The sequence below is a fragment of the Salmo salar genome, chromosome ssa15 (genome assembly GCF_905237065.1).
Source record: "Salmo salar chromosome ssa15, Ssal_v3.1, whole genome shotgun sequence".
In the NCBI taxonomy this organism is placed as follows: Eukaryota; Metazoa; Chordata; class Actinopteri; order Salmoniformes; family Salmonidae; genus Salmo; species Salmo salar.
In genome coordinates this window covers 40830269-40844802 of record NC_059456.1, presented here as the reverse complement: position 1 = coordinate 40844802, position 14534 = coordinate 40830269, and the positions used below count along the sequence as shown (strand labels likewise).

The window sequence follows — 14534 nt, the reverse complement described above, 5'->3', positions numbered from 1 at the left end:
AAAGTTATTACTGACCAGTGAAATATTGGAGACTCTTCTGAGGCACTTTGAACTGGGTGGTAACAGGTCAGGCCTGTTTTGCTACAGTATCCTATACTCTACTGCTGTGATGAATAGCTTTGTTGCCCTGTGGCCTTCATCACTCTCCCTGCTATATCCCTCTCCTCTCATCTCCTTTCCTCACTAGCACAACTTTGGTTGTGTGAGCCTTCTCTGGAATGGCCGGGATGTTAGGAAATGATAAACCAGCCCCTCCAAACACAACAATTTTGTGCAGTGCTAACAGACTGAAGCCTGGCCTGTTCTTGAGGTAGCTGGCTACTGCAGGAAGAATGCATTTGAATCTAGGAAAGGTTAAGACAATCCCTTATTCAGGGATGAACTGAAGAGAAGGGAACCCCTCCTCCCGTCTTCACTGCAATAATAATTCTACAGTATAATTATTATGTGAAAGAAAACAGTTTCTCTTCTTCATTCACATGTTGTCCCCTGGGGCATGATCACTCAACGACTTAGTCAAACAAGATCTGAATGATCATTATTGTATTGCACAATGTTTGCACAATATATTGTACAATGATTGTATTCTAAGAAGTAGAGTCAAATTATCCTTTATATTGGCTCATAAAAGGAAATGAATTTGGTTGCTGGACTGGTTACAACATAAAATCTCATTCAACAAAGTCAGTACCAAACAGATGTAGCTTCTCTATCCACCAAAGGACGTACCTGGAGGAGGAGCTGACCAAGGCCCGTAAGAATTCCAGTCTGAGGAAGGACATGTACCAGAAGATGGTGGAGGTGGAACCCCTGGCGCCCACCCCCGAGGAGCAGGAGCAGCAGGCGGTCACCAAGCCTCGCTACATGCAGTGGAGAGAGACCATCAGCTCCACCGCTACCCTGGGCTTCCGCATCGAGGGCATCAAGGTAAGCCACGGGACAGATCATGCACTGGGATATACGGTAGAGCAGGGGTCGGCAACAGGAGTGTGTTTTTTTTTTGGGGGGGGGGTAAAAAATGACTATAAAATCACCAGGAATTCAGCAAAAAAATCGGTTTAATGAAGGAAATCTGTTCCCAGGTATTGCCATGAATAAAAACGAGACGTATATGAGCATGTCTCAATGTAATCAAAGTTTCAAATACAAAAACAAACATTTGGGCTTAGTTGTGGTAAATTTAGCAGAGTACAAATTATTATAATTATGTTCCGGCCCCCCGACCATCCACTCTAACAAAAATGGTCCCTTGGCTGAATCTAGTTGCCTATCCCTGCAGTGGAGTGATGCATTGTGACATAAAGTCATACTCTGTAAAACTAATTTAACAGTCCATTATTGGAAGAAGTAAACACTATAGGAAAGGTGACCAAATACTCCATCTGTCAGTCTGTACACTCAATAGTTACTAGTTGATATTATAAAAATTAAAACAGTAATAATGTGAAACCGAGAGTGTAATTCCATGGTCCTGCTTGGTTTGTGTACAGACATACCCTGCAGTCGCCCCTTAATAGCATTCTTCATACTGAGGGTTGCCAGGGCCAACAGGAAAGAATACCCTCTATTTTGTGTCAGTGTGTATAGAGTGTGTTGCGTGTTTTTGTCACACATAGGGCCTGCTTGTGACACCTCTATTGACAGTAACTTCAGTTGCTGACACATCCCATTTGCTCCTACACACCATCAGTCTCCTTCAAGCTGAAACTAATAGATTCACTGCAGCAGCACACAGACAGACAGACTGACTGACAGACAGCCTGATCATGTGATTCTGCCTTAGTAAAGCTAAGCACACTAATAATCCTATTCGGAGAAAGCTGGGTGCAACAACAAAAAGAGCATATCTGCAACATATTCTTCCTAGGCAATTAGATTACATGGGTCTAATTCCTCCTAAAGCCAAGAGGGAGACGTCCTGGCTATGTTTGGGCCGTAACACCATCTTCCAGAATCTGTCTCCTCTAATGAGGCCCTGAGATTTGACTCTCGAGGGCTTAAGACAGATGTGCAGGATGAAAAGTTCAGAATGGACTGGCAGCATAGGGAGCAGTGGCAGCAACAGGGCTGTCCGGAGTTTTCACTCCTCTGTCTCTCTTTCCTGACTCCAGCCATGTCCATAGATGGCCACGGCCCGCAGAGCTTTGATGGCTCTCTCTGTTGTCATGACACCAGGGGTTGCCCTCGGAGACTGTGTAGAATCAAAAGGTTCTGTGAGTTTTTAGAGAGCACACAGCTGCTGTTGTGTCTGTTGGGCCCCAGCTCAATGCCCATATTATTGTCTGCCTGCATTTCTACGGAGACAGTAGAGCACAGTGCTGTGGTAGAGTTAGAATATGAGCACATTAAGTGTGTGGAGACACGTCCTCCTGTCTTAGATGATGCAAAACGTTGGGCCATTTTCCTGTTTTAGTCACCTCTTTCAGCAGGGTTTTGCTGCTTAAAGAAATGGCTATGCATAATAGTATAGTATAGTACTGAGTAGTAGGCATAAAGGCATGCTACCCAGCCGAAACTGTTTGGATGACTTTGTGCATACAGTATATTATGATGACATTTTGTGACGTTTTAGACTTCGGTGAGGTTTTTTTCACAATTAATTTTCTGGAGTCAAGCCGAAGTCGACGCCCCTTCGTTGGTGATTGGTCAACAGTAGGGATTCTTCAATAAAGTCTTTGTTGTCATTTAACGAGAGAGGACTCGTTTTCATGCACATTTTTTCAGTTAGAAATACTGCACCAAACATCTCAGTTACAGTAGATATAAAATAAGATCTCCTCGGCAAAAACGTCAAAATGAATGAGCGATTTCTTTAGTTATCTTAGATGAATTCTGACTATTTTGAGGAAGCGTATACTGGCTACGGCTTCTCAAAATGAACAAACTATTGCCTCTTATTCTTTTAAGGGAGTATGCGAGCACACTCGTTCGGTTTGCCTAGCTGACTTTCGCTAGCCGCCAGCCTAACTGAAGCTTGCTGATGCCACGGTATGGGTCTGACTCCTGAAGTTCTTTAACCTCCCCTTGAATGACAGAGGCCATTTGTATCAAGCTAGCAGTGTGTGTCACATGTATACGGGGGACCTCAGACGTCATGTAATTGTTGGAGGCCCCATCCTGCCTTTCTTTCCTTCGTCTGTGCAGAAGGAAGACGGGACGGTAAACAGAGACTTTAAAAAGACCAGGAGCATGGAGCAAGTGACAGAGGCATTCAACGACTTTGTCAAAGGAAACCAGAACATCCTGGTGAGTGTTTGTGCATGTGTCTCTGTGATTCTTTCGGGGTGTGTTTGTGTGTGAGCCGGAGCCCACTATTGCTGCGGCAGACCTCTCCCTGCCCCATGGTCAAATGGCCCCTGGAGGGAACTCCCAAGGACTTCCACCTCTCTAATGGCCCAGGAAGTGAGGTCATAGCCGGGACGGCTGTGTGTGATTTAGGTCTCCCGGGGTCCTGGAAACAGAGCAGGGAAATTAAACACTCAAACAAGATGTCCTCCATTCCATTCCACATTGGTTTGTCATGTGTTTATCTAGCACCACTAGGCCCAAGCCAAGGCGGGCAAGCCAAGCCAAACACACTGTATCTGTCACTGTGTGGTGGGCCTTGGCCCTACTGTTGTGTACTTAACTGTCACTCATGTGTGGTCTTCATCTCTCGCTACTGAGCTGAGCTGAGCTGTTGTCCCATAGGGTTTTGCACTATCATAATTCATAGAATGGTCTGTTTATGGGTAATGTTCTGTAATGAATACAGGGCCTGTATCCACAAAGCGTCTCAGAAAAGGTCCTAGGAATCCAGTAGCGGTGCGTGGGTAAAATCACTGTGGAAGCCAAGCCAGGAAAAAACTACTATTACATATTACTATTGACCTACAACATGGTCAATCAAGTTAATGTTTCCAACAGTTTACTAAACAGCTACTGATTTAGAACCACAGAGAGCTACAACACGTGAGCACTGCATCCAGCACCATTTCAACTTTTAAACATAATCAAATCAACTAGGCTATGGGGGCCGATTCCAACATAGGTAATTACGCCTTTCTTACGCACGGCTTTCCTACGCAGTTCTCAGTAGTTGGTATTCAGACTTACCTTATGCAGGTTCGTAATGTGCTTTGCAGGTGTGGTTCACTTGCACGCGCTGAATAAATGTCATTCAACTGCTGAAAACCCTCCCACTTGCTGGCCAATAGATTTTCTCGTGGAGTTTCATTCAACAGGGATTTCAGTACATTTATCTTAAGCCATCCCTTTAAATACTGTTTACCTTTAATTGGACTTTTGTCCACAGACTAGAATACATTGAGAGAACAAGTTCAGAAAATTGGGATCAAAGAAAGAATGCCATCTATGCATCTTCGTCTCCGTTTCAGCACCAACTGGTAAATAAAAAAAGACTGTGCTCTTGTAGATTATTTAGGCACATTTTAGGGTTAGGAAAATGGTTTGGAGAGCCTTTAAGCACAACATATATTGATGAATAAAAAATACAGTGGTTTGATTCATCCTGTTCTCAGATTCAAGTTCAACCCATGAAATAATGGAAGGTGTAACACATGGAATGGAATAGATTTGTGGAATGGATTGAAGCAAAATGTAAACTACTGTACAAATTGAAGGAAACTTACACTGAAGTGACAGTTGTAAATGTATGTTGGTATTACTGATAGTGGCCTCCGATAGTGGCTAATATTTAACATGATGGAAATTGTAAAAAAGAAGAGAGGAAAGCCTGGGCATAGGCTATAATTAAAACATTCTAAAGCGCATACATCAGCTCGGCAGGTTCAGCCCTAAAGAAGCCTATGGCTTGGGTGTCCAAATTTCATCCACGCAAATTATGAAGGCACACAATACAAATTCGGAACAATGGCACAGCTATTTATAGCCTATTTCTGTCACGTCCTGACCAGTAAAGGGGTTATTTGTTATTGTAGTTTGGTCAGGACGTGGCAGGGGGTGTTTGTTTTATGTGGTTCGGGGTTTGTTGGGATATGTTCTTATGTAAGAGGGGTGTTTGTTTTATGTGTTCCGGGGTTTTTGGGTATTGTTCTGGTTTTGTATTTCTATGATTTTCTAGGTTGTGTATTTCTTTGTTGGCCTGGTATGGCTCTCAATCAGGAACAGCTGTACATCGTTGTTGCTGATTGGGAGTCATACTTAGGTAGCCCTTTTTTCACCTGTGGTTTGTGGGAAGTTGTTTTTGCATAGCTGTGTGTAGGTGCATTACTGTGCGTTCGTTTTCTTGCTTTGTTTTTTCTGTGTTCAAATAAATGTTAAAATGAGCACTCAACCCGCTGCGCCTTGGTCCACTTCATACGATGACTGTTACAATTTCACTGTGGAAAAGGGGCCGCAATACATGTCATGATGATATGATTTTCAGTTTGATTCCATATGGCTGGTTTCACATTCGTCTCCAGAAATGATAAGGTCAGCAGGTAGCCTAGCGGTTAAGTGTGTTGGACCTGTAACCGGAAAGTTGCTGGTTTGAATCCCGTGCAGTCTGTCTGAAAAATATGCTGATGTGCCCTTGAGGGAGGTACAGTACTTAACCCTAATTTCTCTTGTAAGTCGCTCTGGATAAGAGCGTCTGCTAAAATGTACATAAATCGAAACATAGGGAACAATTGTTATTTGTATTTACAATCCCCTTATCCAAATGGATTACTCATTTACCTAGCTCTTATCCATTTATAAATTACAGTGCATGGAGAATGCTGTTTTTTCTATCGGGAAAAAAGTAAGTACACTGAACAAAAATATAAACGCAACATGCAACAATTTCAAAGATTTTACTGAGTTACAGTTCATAAAAGGAAATCAGCCAATTGAAATAAATTCATGAGGCCCTAATCTATGGATTTCACATGACTGGGAATACAGATATGCATCTGTTGGTCACAGAAACCTTCAAAAAAAGTTAAGGGCATGGATCAGAAAACCAGTCAGTATCTGGTGTGACCACCATTTGCCTTATGCAGTGCAGCACATCTCCTTCGCATAGGGATTGATTAGGCTGTTGATTATGGCCTGTGGAATGTTGTCCCACTCCTCTTCAATGGCTGTGTGAAGTTGCTGGATATTGGCGGGAACTGGGACACGCTGTCGTACACATCGATCGAGAGCATCCGAAACATGCTCACTGGGTGACATGTCTGCTGAGTATGCAGGTCATGGAAGAACTGGGACATTTTCAGCTTTGAGGAATTGTGTACAGATCCTTGTGACATGGGGCCGCGCATTATCATGCTGAAACATGAGGTGATGGTGAAGGATGAATAGCACGACAATGGGCCTAAGGATCTCGTCATGGTCTCGCTGTGCATTCAAATTGCCATCAATAAAATGCAATTATGTTCATTGTCTGTAGCTTTTGCCTGCCCATACCGTAACCCCACTGCCACCATGGGGCACTCTGTTCACCATGGGGCACTCTGCCATACATGCTGTCTGCCATCTGCCCGGTACAGTTGAACTAGGATTCATCTGTGTTCACCATGGGGCACTCTGTTCACCATGGGGCACTCTGCCATACATGCTGTCTGCCATCTGCCCGGTATAGTTGAACTGGGATTCATCTGTGTTCACCATGGGGCACTCTGCCATACATGCTGTCTGCCATCTGCCTGGTACTATTGAACTGGGATTCATCTGTGAAGGGCACTCTTCTCCAGCATGCCAGTGGTCATTGAAGGTGAGCATTTGCCCACTGAAGTTGGTTACAACGCCGAACTGCAGTCATGTCAAGACCCTGGTGAGGACGACGAGCACGCAGATGAGCTTCCCTGAGACGGTTTTTGACTGTTTATGCAGAAATTCCTTGGTTGTGCAAACCCACAATTTCATCAGCCATCTGGGTGGCTGGTCGTAGATGATCCAGATGGTCTCAGAAGCCAGATGTGGAGGTCCTGGGGTGGCGTGGTTACGCGTGGTCAGCGGTTGTGAGGCCGGTTGGACATACTGCCAAATTCTCTAAAATTACGTTGGTAGAGAAATGCACATTAAATTCTCTGGCAACAGTTCTGGTGGATATTGCTGCAGTCAGCATTCCAATTGCATGCTCCCCTCAAAACATATGTGGTATTGTTGTGTGACAAAATTGCACATTTTAATGTCCCCAGCACAATGTGCACCTGTGTAATGATCATGCTGTTTAATCAGCTTCATGATATGCCACACCTGTCAGGTGGATGGATTATCTTGGCAAAGGAGAAATGCTCACTAACAGGGATGTAAACTAATTTGTGCACAACATTTGAGAGAAATAAGCTTTTTGTGCGTATGGAACATTTCTGGGATCGTTTTATTTCAGCTCATGAAACATGGGACCAACACTTTACATGTTGAGTTTATCAGTATATATCCGGTGTCCAGTATAATAATAGTTTAGTTCGTTTTTTTCTGTGTCCTTAAAATTTGAGAAATACTGAAAGCTTTTCAACTCAGATTTTCCCACGTCACCCTGGGTAGTTTTAATAATACATTTTGTGCTCTCATCTGTCTGTTTTCAGAACTGTTATCTGCACCGACTGAAGGACATTAGGGACACTCTGGAAATATCAACCTTCTTCAAGACCCACGAGGTAAACAAATCTATTTTTTGTCCTCCGCTGGTATTTTTGAGTTGTAACATTTACCGAAATGGAAGCATTTGAGATCCGCCCATATACCACTCAACTGATACAGGAGGCTACAATCTGTGCAGTGGAAACCCATGAACAATGGCATCCACACAAACACCAACCAATTACAGGACATTGTTATTCTAAACAGGAAGCGTAGTCAGGCTCCTGAAGGTGCTGTGGCGTTTCAGAGGAAAGGTTGAGACACAGGCCCTAGAACAAAACTCTCTGGAATAACCTATGTCCTGCTGCTTAGGTGGAGTCAAATACAGGGTGTGTACATTAGGTACAGGGTGTGTCTGTTCATCCCTCATATATGCCTACTGTATTTGACGTCAGTGGGTCTTTATAGTGACATTTTACGTAAACTCAGGAATAGCTGATTAATACGATTATTTGGAATCCCATTTACATCAACCATCTCTCCAGACATACTGTAGTGAGACACACCTGTAACATACAATAGTATTTTCCCCGTCACCTAACTACAGAAAGCATAGAACTATTTGATCAAACATGTATCTGATCTTCTAAGTCAGAAGATAAAGTGTAACAGTAAATTAACTATGTACATACAGTAGTGAAATACAGCTGAATCATGATTGACCTTTACAGTAATAAGAGGGGTGCTTGAAGAATGTTGATTTAATGGGCAGTTACTTACTCGGTGCAGATAACATACTTAACGTGATTATATATGGCGATTATAGACCATATTTAACAGGATATGCTTCATTAGGCTTCTCCGACTTTATTCTTACATTTATTTTTGGGCTCCCGAGTGGCGCAGCAGTCTAAGGCACTGCATCTCAGTACAAGAGGCATCACTACAGTCACTGGTTCAAATCCAGGCTGTATCACATCTGGCTGTGATTGGAAGTCCCATAGGGTGGCGCACAATTGGTCCAGGTTTGGCCGGGGTAGGCTGTCATTGTAAATAAGAATTTGTTCTTAACTTGTTTGCCTATTTAAATAAAGGTTAAAAAAAAGAATTAAGCGCTTTGAGATTCAATGAAAAGCGCTATTACAGTGCCTTGCGAAAGTATTCACCCCCTTGGCATTTTTCAATTTTTGTTGCCTTACAACTTGGAATTAAAATAGATTTTTGAGGGGTTTGTCTTGTTTCATTTATGCAACATGCCTACCACTTTCAAGATGCTAAATATTTTTTATTGTGAAACAAACAAGAAATAAGACAAAAAAATTGAAAACTTGAGTGTGCATAACTATTCACCCCCCCCAAAGTCAATACTTTGTAGAGCCACCTTTTGCAGCAATTACAGCTGCAAGTCTCTTGGGATATGTCCCTATAAGCTTGGCACATCTAGTCACTGGGATTTTTGCCCATTCTTCAAGGCAAAACTGCTCCAGCTCCTTCAAGTTGGATGGGTTCTGCTGGTGTACAGCAATCTTTAAGTCATACCACAGATTCTCAATTGGATTAAGGACTGGGCTTTGACTAGGCCATTCCAAGACATTTAAATGTTTCCCCTTAAACTACTCGAGTGTTGCTTTAGCAGTATGCTTAGGGTCATTGTCCTGCTGGAAGGTGAACCTCGGTGCCAGTCTCAAATCTCTGGAAGACTGAAACAGGTTTCCCTCAAGAATTTCCCTGTATTTAGCGCCATCTATCATTCCTTCAATTCTAACCAGTTTCCCAGTACCTGCCGATGAAAAACATCCCCACAGCATGATGCCGCCACCACCATGCTTCCCTGTGGGGATGTTGTTCTCGGGGGGATGAGAGGTATTGGGTTTGTGCCAGACATAGCTTTTTCCTTGATGGCTAAAAAGCTACATTTTAGTCTCATCTGACCAGAGTACCTTCTTCCATATGTTTTGGGAGTCTCCCACATGCCTTTTGATGAACACCAAACGTGTTTGCTTATTTTTTTCTTTAAGCAATGGCTTTTTTTCTGGCCACTCTTCTGTAATGCCCAGTTCTGTGGTGTATGGCTTAAAGTGGTCCTATGGACAGATACTCCAATCTCCGCTGTGGAGTTTTGCAGCTCCTTCAGGGTTATCTTTGGTCTCTTTGTTGCCTCTCTGATTAATGCCCTTCTTGCCTGGTCCGTGAGTTTTGGTGGGCGGCCCTCTCTTGGCAGGTTTGTTGTGGTGCCATATTCTTTCAATTTTTTAATAATGGATTTAAAGGTGATCCGTGGGATGTTCAAAGTTTCTGATATTTTTTTATAACCCACCCTGATCTGTACTTCTCCACAACTTTATCCCTGACCTGTTTGGAGAACTCCTTGGTCTTCATGGTCCCACTTGCTTGGTGGTACCCCTTGCTTAGTGGTGTTGCAGACTCTGGGGCCTTTCAGAACAAGTGTATATATACTGAGATCATGTAACAGATCATGTGACACTTAGATTGCACACAGGTGGACTTTATTTAATTTAATTATGTGACTTCTGAAGGTAATTGGTTGTACCAGATCTTATTTAGGGGCTTCATAGCAAAGGGGGTGAATACATATGCACACACCACTTTTCCGTTTTTTTTTTTTTTATTTTTTTAACAAGTTATTTTTTTCATTTCACTTCACCAATTTGGACTATTTTGTGTATGTCCATGACATGAAATCCAAATAAAAATCAATTTAAATTACAGGTTGTAATGCAACAAAATAGGAAAAACGCCAAGGAGGGTAAATACTTTTGCAAGGCACTGTATAAACGTAATAAGTTACTATTATTATTAAAATGGCTACCATATATACACATTCCAACTCTATTTGAAACTTTCTGTCCTAGCCTATTGTAAACAGATTTTTTTGTTTTGGTCTGTGTTTTGAGGACTAAGATGGATCCCTCTCTCCTTCCCCAGGTGATTGGCAGCTCACTGCTGTTCATCCATGACAAGCGTGAGCAGGCCAAGGTGTGGATGATAGACTTTGGGAAGACCACCCCTCTGCCTAAAGGACAGGTCCTGAGTCACAGGGCCACCTGGGAGGAGGGCAACCGTGAGGATGGCTACCTCTATGGCCTGGACCACCTCATAGACATTCTCACCCACATGGTGGTGACCCCAAAGCCAGACTCACTCTAAAAAGGGACTGTCCCCCCTCAACTCAATCTTAACCCCAACAGGACCACCACCTCGCACTACAATGACGCCTCTGATGTCCCCAAAAAGCTACCCCTCCCTCCCTTATTCCCCTTCTCCCCTGGCCCCAGATATCAAACTGTAACCACACAAGTGTTTTGTGTAAACTTGTAGGTTCTGTACATACTGCTGTATAGTGTGTTTCTGTTCTGATGAGCCCATGGGTTAGGTTAGGTTCTTTCTCTGCAACTAGCCCATGACAACCCTTCTTGAGATTTGAGTTTGTTTTGTTTTATAACAGTTAAAAAATATATTTTAGTGTTAGCTAACAGTGTGTATCACTGCAGTTACAACTTCTATGGTGCATGGCCTTGTGGTAAAAGCCAAACATTTGAAATAGTTGGATTCAGAATTGTGGCACTTCCTGTGTTTATACATTTATATACAATTTAAGATTTACAGAAAAATGTCCAGGGTCAGGTAGCCTGGCGGGTAGGAGCGTTGGGCGGTTGCTGGATCGAATCCCCGCGCTGAGCATGTAAAAATGTGTTGTTCTCAGCAAGGCAGTTAACCCACTGTTCCCCGGGCACCGTGGATGTCGATTAAGGCAGCCCTCTGCACATCTCTGATTCAGAGGGGTTGGGTTAAATGCAGAAGACACATTTCAGTAGAATGCATTCAGTTGTAATATTTGTAATACTATTTGTAATATTCCCTTGCTGAATTCTCCAATGTTTATTATTCATTTGTACCTCATTATGTAATAGTGTACTTGAGAGTATGTGATGTGCCTATATTCATTCCAGTGCCTTTGGAGGGAAAGTAGAGAAGGTGGCATAAGTTAATGCACTCCGATATGTAATTATAACCTATTTTATTAAGGCTAATGTTGACATTCCTGTAATCCAAACCATTGAGGAGTGACTGTCAGTTCAAAGGTCAATGTACATGAAGCAGTGGGAGTGGGCGACTAACAGGAAATGACCCTTAACCAAGTGAGAATGAGTTTGCATTCTAAATATGCCAAGTGCCTCAGCCTTTCAGCAGACATAAAAAGTCCAGGGCCCGGTTTCCCAAAAGCATCTTAAAGGGATACTTCAGGATCTTGGCAGTGAGGCCCTTTATCTACTTCCCCAGAGTCAGATCAACTAGGGGATACTATTTTTGTGTCCAGTATGAAGGAAGTTAGAGGTAGTTTTGCGAGTCAATGCTAGCTAGCGTTAGCGCAATGACTCAAAAGTCTATGGGTATCTGCTAGCATGCTAGGACCCTATGGTTCTAAGATGAACTTAGTCTTAACATGCTTTTGGGAAACAGAGCCCAGGTTTTATTCTCTTATTTTAATGATTCCATTAGTCAGAGATGACGTCACCTGTGACTCCGTCATTAATGTATATCGTCTACCACTGTCCACCCATAATAACCACTGTTCTTAGAAGGAACCCACCCTATCCTGTTTTCCTAGGATCCTGTTATTGTGCACAAGACAGATGGTGATTGCTGTTTGCATGGCAATTTGACAGTCATATATATACCATTCCTGCCTGATACCCAAATATCCTGAGGTGGCAAACAAAACGAATGGGGTGTTGTCTGTCTACTGTCTATTTATTAAGTCTACAGACAGAGAGATAGGCATTTAACAGGTCAACATTGTCATCATTGTCTGTTTGGATTCAATTAGCATTGAGTCATGTTTTTGATCACAGTCGGATCACACGCGCATGACATTGACCATAGAAAGAGTAACTTGCATGGTATGGGAGGTTTTTTTATGGGCGTTAATACCCTTTTTTAAATGTTTACTTCAGGGTTTAATAGTCATTCACCTCTAATAGCCATATTACATACAATAGTCCTAGTTATGAGAGTGAGGTGAGGTTGGCCTTGTTTTGAAATGACTGCTCTCTCACCTTTATCTAAGGAACTGAGAGGGGTGTGGTGTGTTAGGACTGCAAACATCATATCCTAAAGAAACCGCTCACTTCTCCAAGGCCTTTAATGGGTGGAGCTTGAGGCAGTTGATTCTAGCAGGACAAACTGGACCAATAGTTTTGACCAATAGCCAAGGTGTAAAACGTTGTGCTTTACTTGTCCTGTCTTTGAGTGCCGTTGAACTACTTTACCTTTGCATCAGGGTTATCAACCTGAAACCTTTCGAAATAAATACAGTTTGGTATGTTAAAGTATGACTTGATATTAATGGCCTGCACTGTTGGAGCTTGGAGCTTAAGGATGTTCACTGTACCCTGCATTTACATCTGCAACCCTGTGCATGTGACTAATACACTCTCTGAATCTAAATCTAATGTGATGTACAGGATTGTGGTACATATGCAGGAGAGTGAGACTATAGGCCCGTTGCACTGGACCAGAAAGGACAGAAATAAAGAGTAGAGTGTCCTCTGCTGTTAATGAATTGTATTACATTGAGCAGCATAAAACAAATGACATGGGTGCATTTTACAGAAACACATTGTGACATTGATTTTAATATGTTGCCTTTATTCTCTTACTTCAATATTTCTTCAGTAGATTCTTTCAAATCCCTCCTCTGTCGTCGTGCTTGTCGTTTTTTGTGAAGTCTCTTAGAATGATATACCCATGACCATATTTATTTCTTTGTGACATTTGCACAAGAACACTAATGCATGTGTTTTCATTTTTGTTGAAAGTCAGTCATGATATAATCATTTAGTAGGTCACTGTAACATAGGCCTGACTCACTGCTTCTTACAATGTGTAAATAATACTGTATGTTTGAGAGATGAACAAGAAGTCTGTGTTCTGTGCACTCTTCCAGGCGTACTTTTGTGCCTTGTGACACCTATGATCTGTAGACCTGGTTTTGGGCTACGCTGGCCACAGAGTGGTTGACATGGAGATTGCCATAGCAACCTCATCTGTCATCCCTGGTCCAGGTTGACATGATTGAGTCCTTCCTCTCCAAGTCTTGTGCTGTGACACTGTGGGGACATTGCGCCTGAGATCCTCTGCAGCGTTGGGGTTCATTCAAATTTAATTCGGAATTCTTTAATTCGCTCATGAAGTGGAGAGTTACATTTAATTCAACTATCTTCAAGTTATGGAATTGTAATTGAATTGAAATGATATTGTTTGGACTGTTTGAATTTAAATTGAATTGGCATTGGAATTCAATATTGGTACATTTCCTAGTAAATTGAATTAATGCACATAGTATCAAACATTGACTGCAGGATTTGTTTGAAATAATTTCAACTTATATTTCTATATTTCCAGTATAGCTAGGCTGTCTGAACAGTGACATGATCTGAAAGCCTGAGGAAATTGAATTCGAATTGGAATGTGGGAATTGTTGGTGATAATATTGAATTATCTCCGAATTCAAAGACTGACCTGGAATGTTTATTGAATGAAATGGAATTTACAGGGAGTTGTGGAACAAACCCCACCCCTCGGTCGTCAGGTCATTGTGCTGTCACCCCATGAATCTGCTTATGTAAATCATGCCATCATGTCAATACTGCAAGCAAAAATATGCTTGACTGTACAATTTTTACTGTAGTAAATTTGAACAATGGCTTAAACGCTACCGTGTGTGTGCCTTTTATTTTAATGTACAACGTGCTCTCTGCTACGGTAACGACACAGGTCTATTCCACATGGACTTCTTGTCAAGCACATTTCACACATTCTGCTCATAATTTTTACATCATGTCATATGAGACTAATCTCTCCCTGTCTCCCTCATCTCCCTGTTCTGCTTGACCTATTTTCAGAGCATGTATAGACATTAGACCAACCAGATCTCACAAGCACAGGGAGATGTAGCCTACATACGACTTGGAATCAGATCAGGTAAGTCTAAGGAGGTA

At 42.3% G+C, this 14534-nt stretch overlaps 1 protein-coding gene across 2 annotated transcripts in view; it reads left to right on the top strand.

Moving 5' to 3' along the window:
* Window positions 1-14246, top strand: part of LOC106571433 (inositol-trisphosphate 3-kinase B) — a 58799-nt gene extending 44553 nt beyond the window's left edge. The window contains exons 5-8 of one of the 2 annotated variants that reach the window (XM_014144523.2): window positions 723-927; window positions 3145-3246; window positions 7518-7589; window positions 10459-14246. In XM_014144523.2, coding sequence (XP_013999998.1) covers window positions 723-927; window positions 3145-3246; window positions 7518-7589; window positions 10459-10680 — 601 coding nt within the window. In that variant the 3' untranslated portion in view covers window positions 10681-14246. The remainder of the gene's footprint in view (window positions 1-722; window positions 928-3144; window positions 3247-7517; window positions 7590-10458) is intronic. The other variant, XM_045695722.1, reaches the window with a different exon arrangement.
* Window positions 14247-14534: the final 288 nt, after the last annotated feature.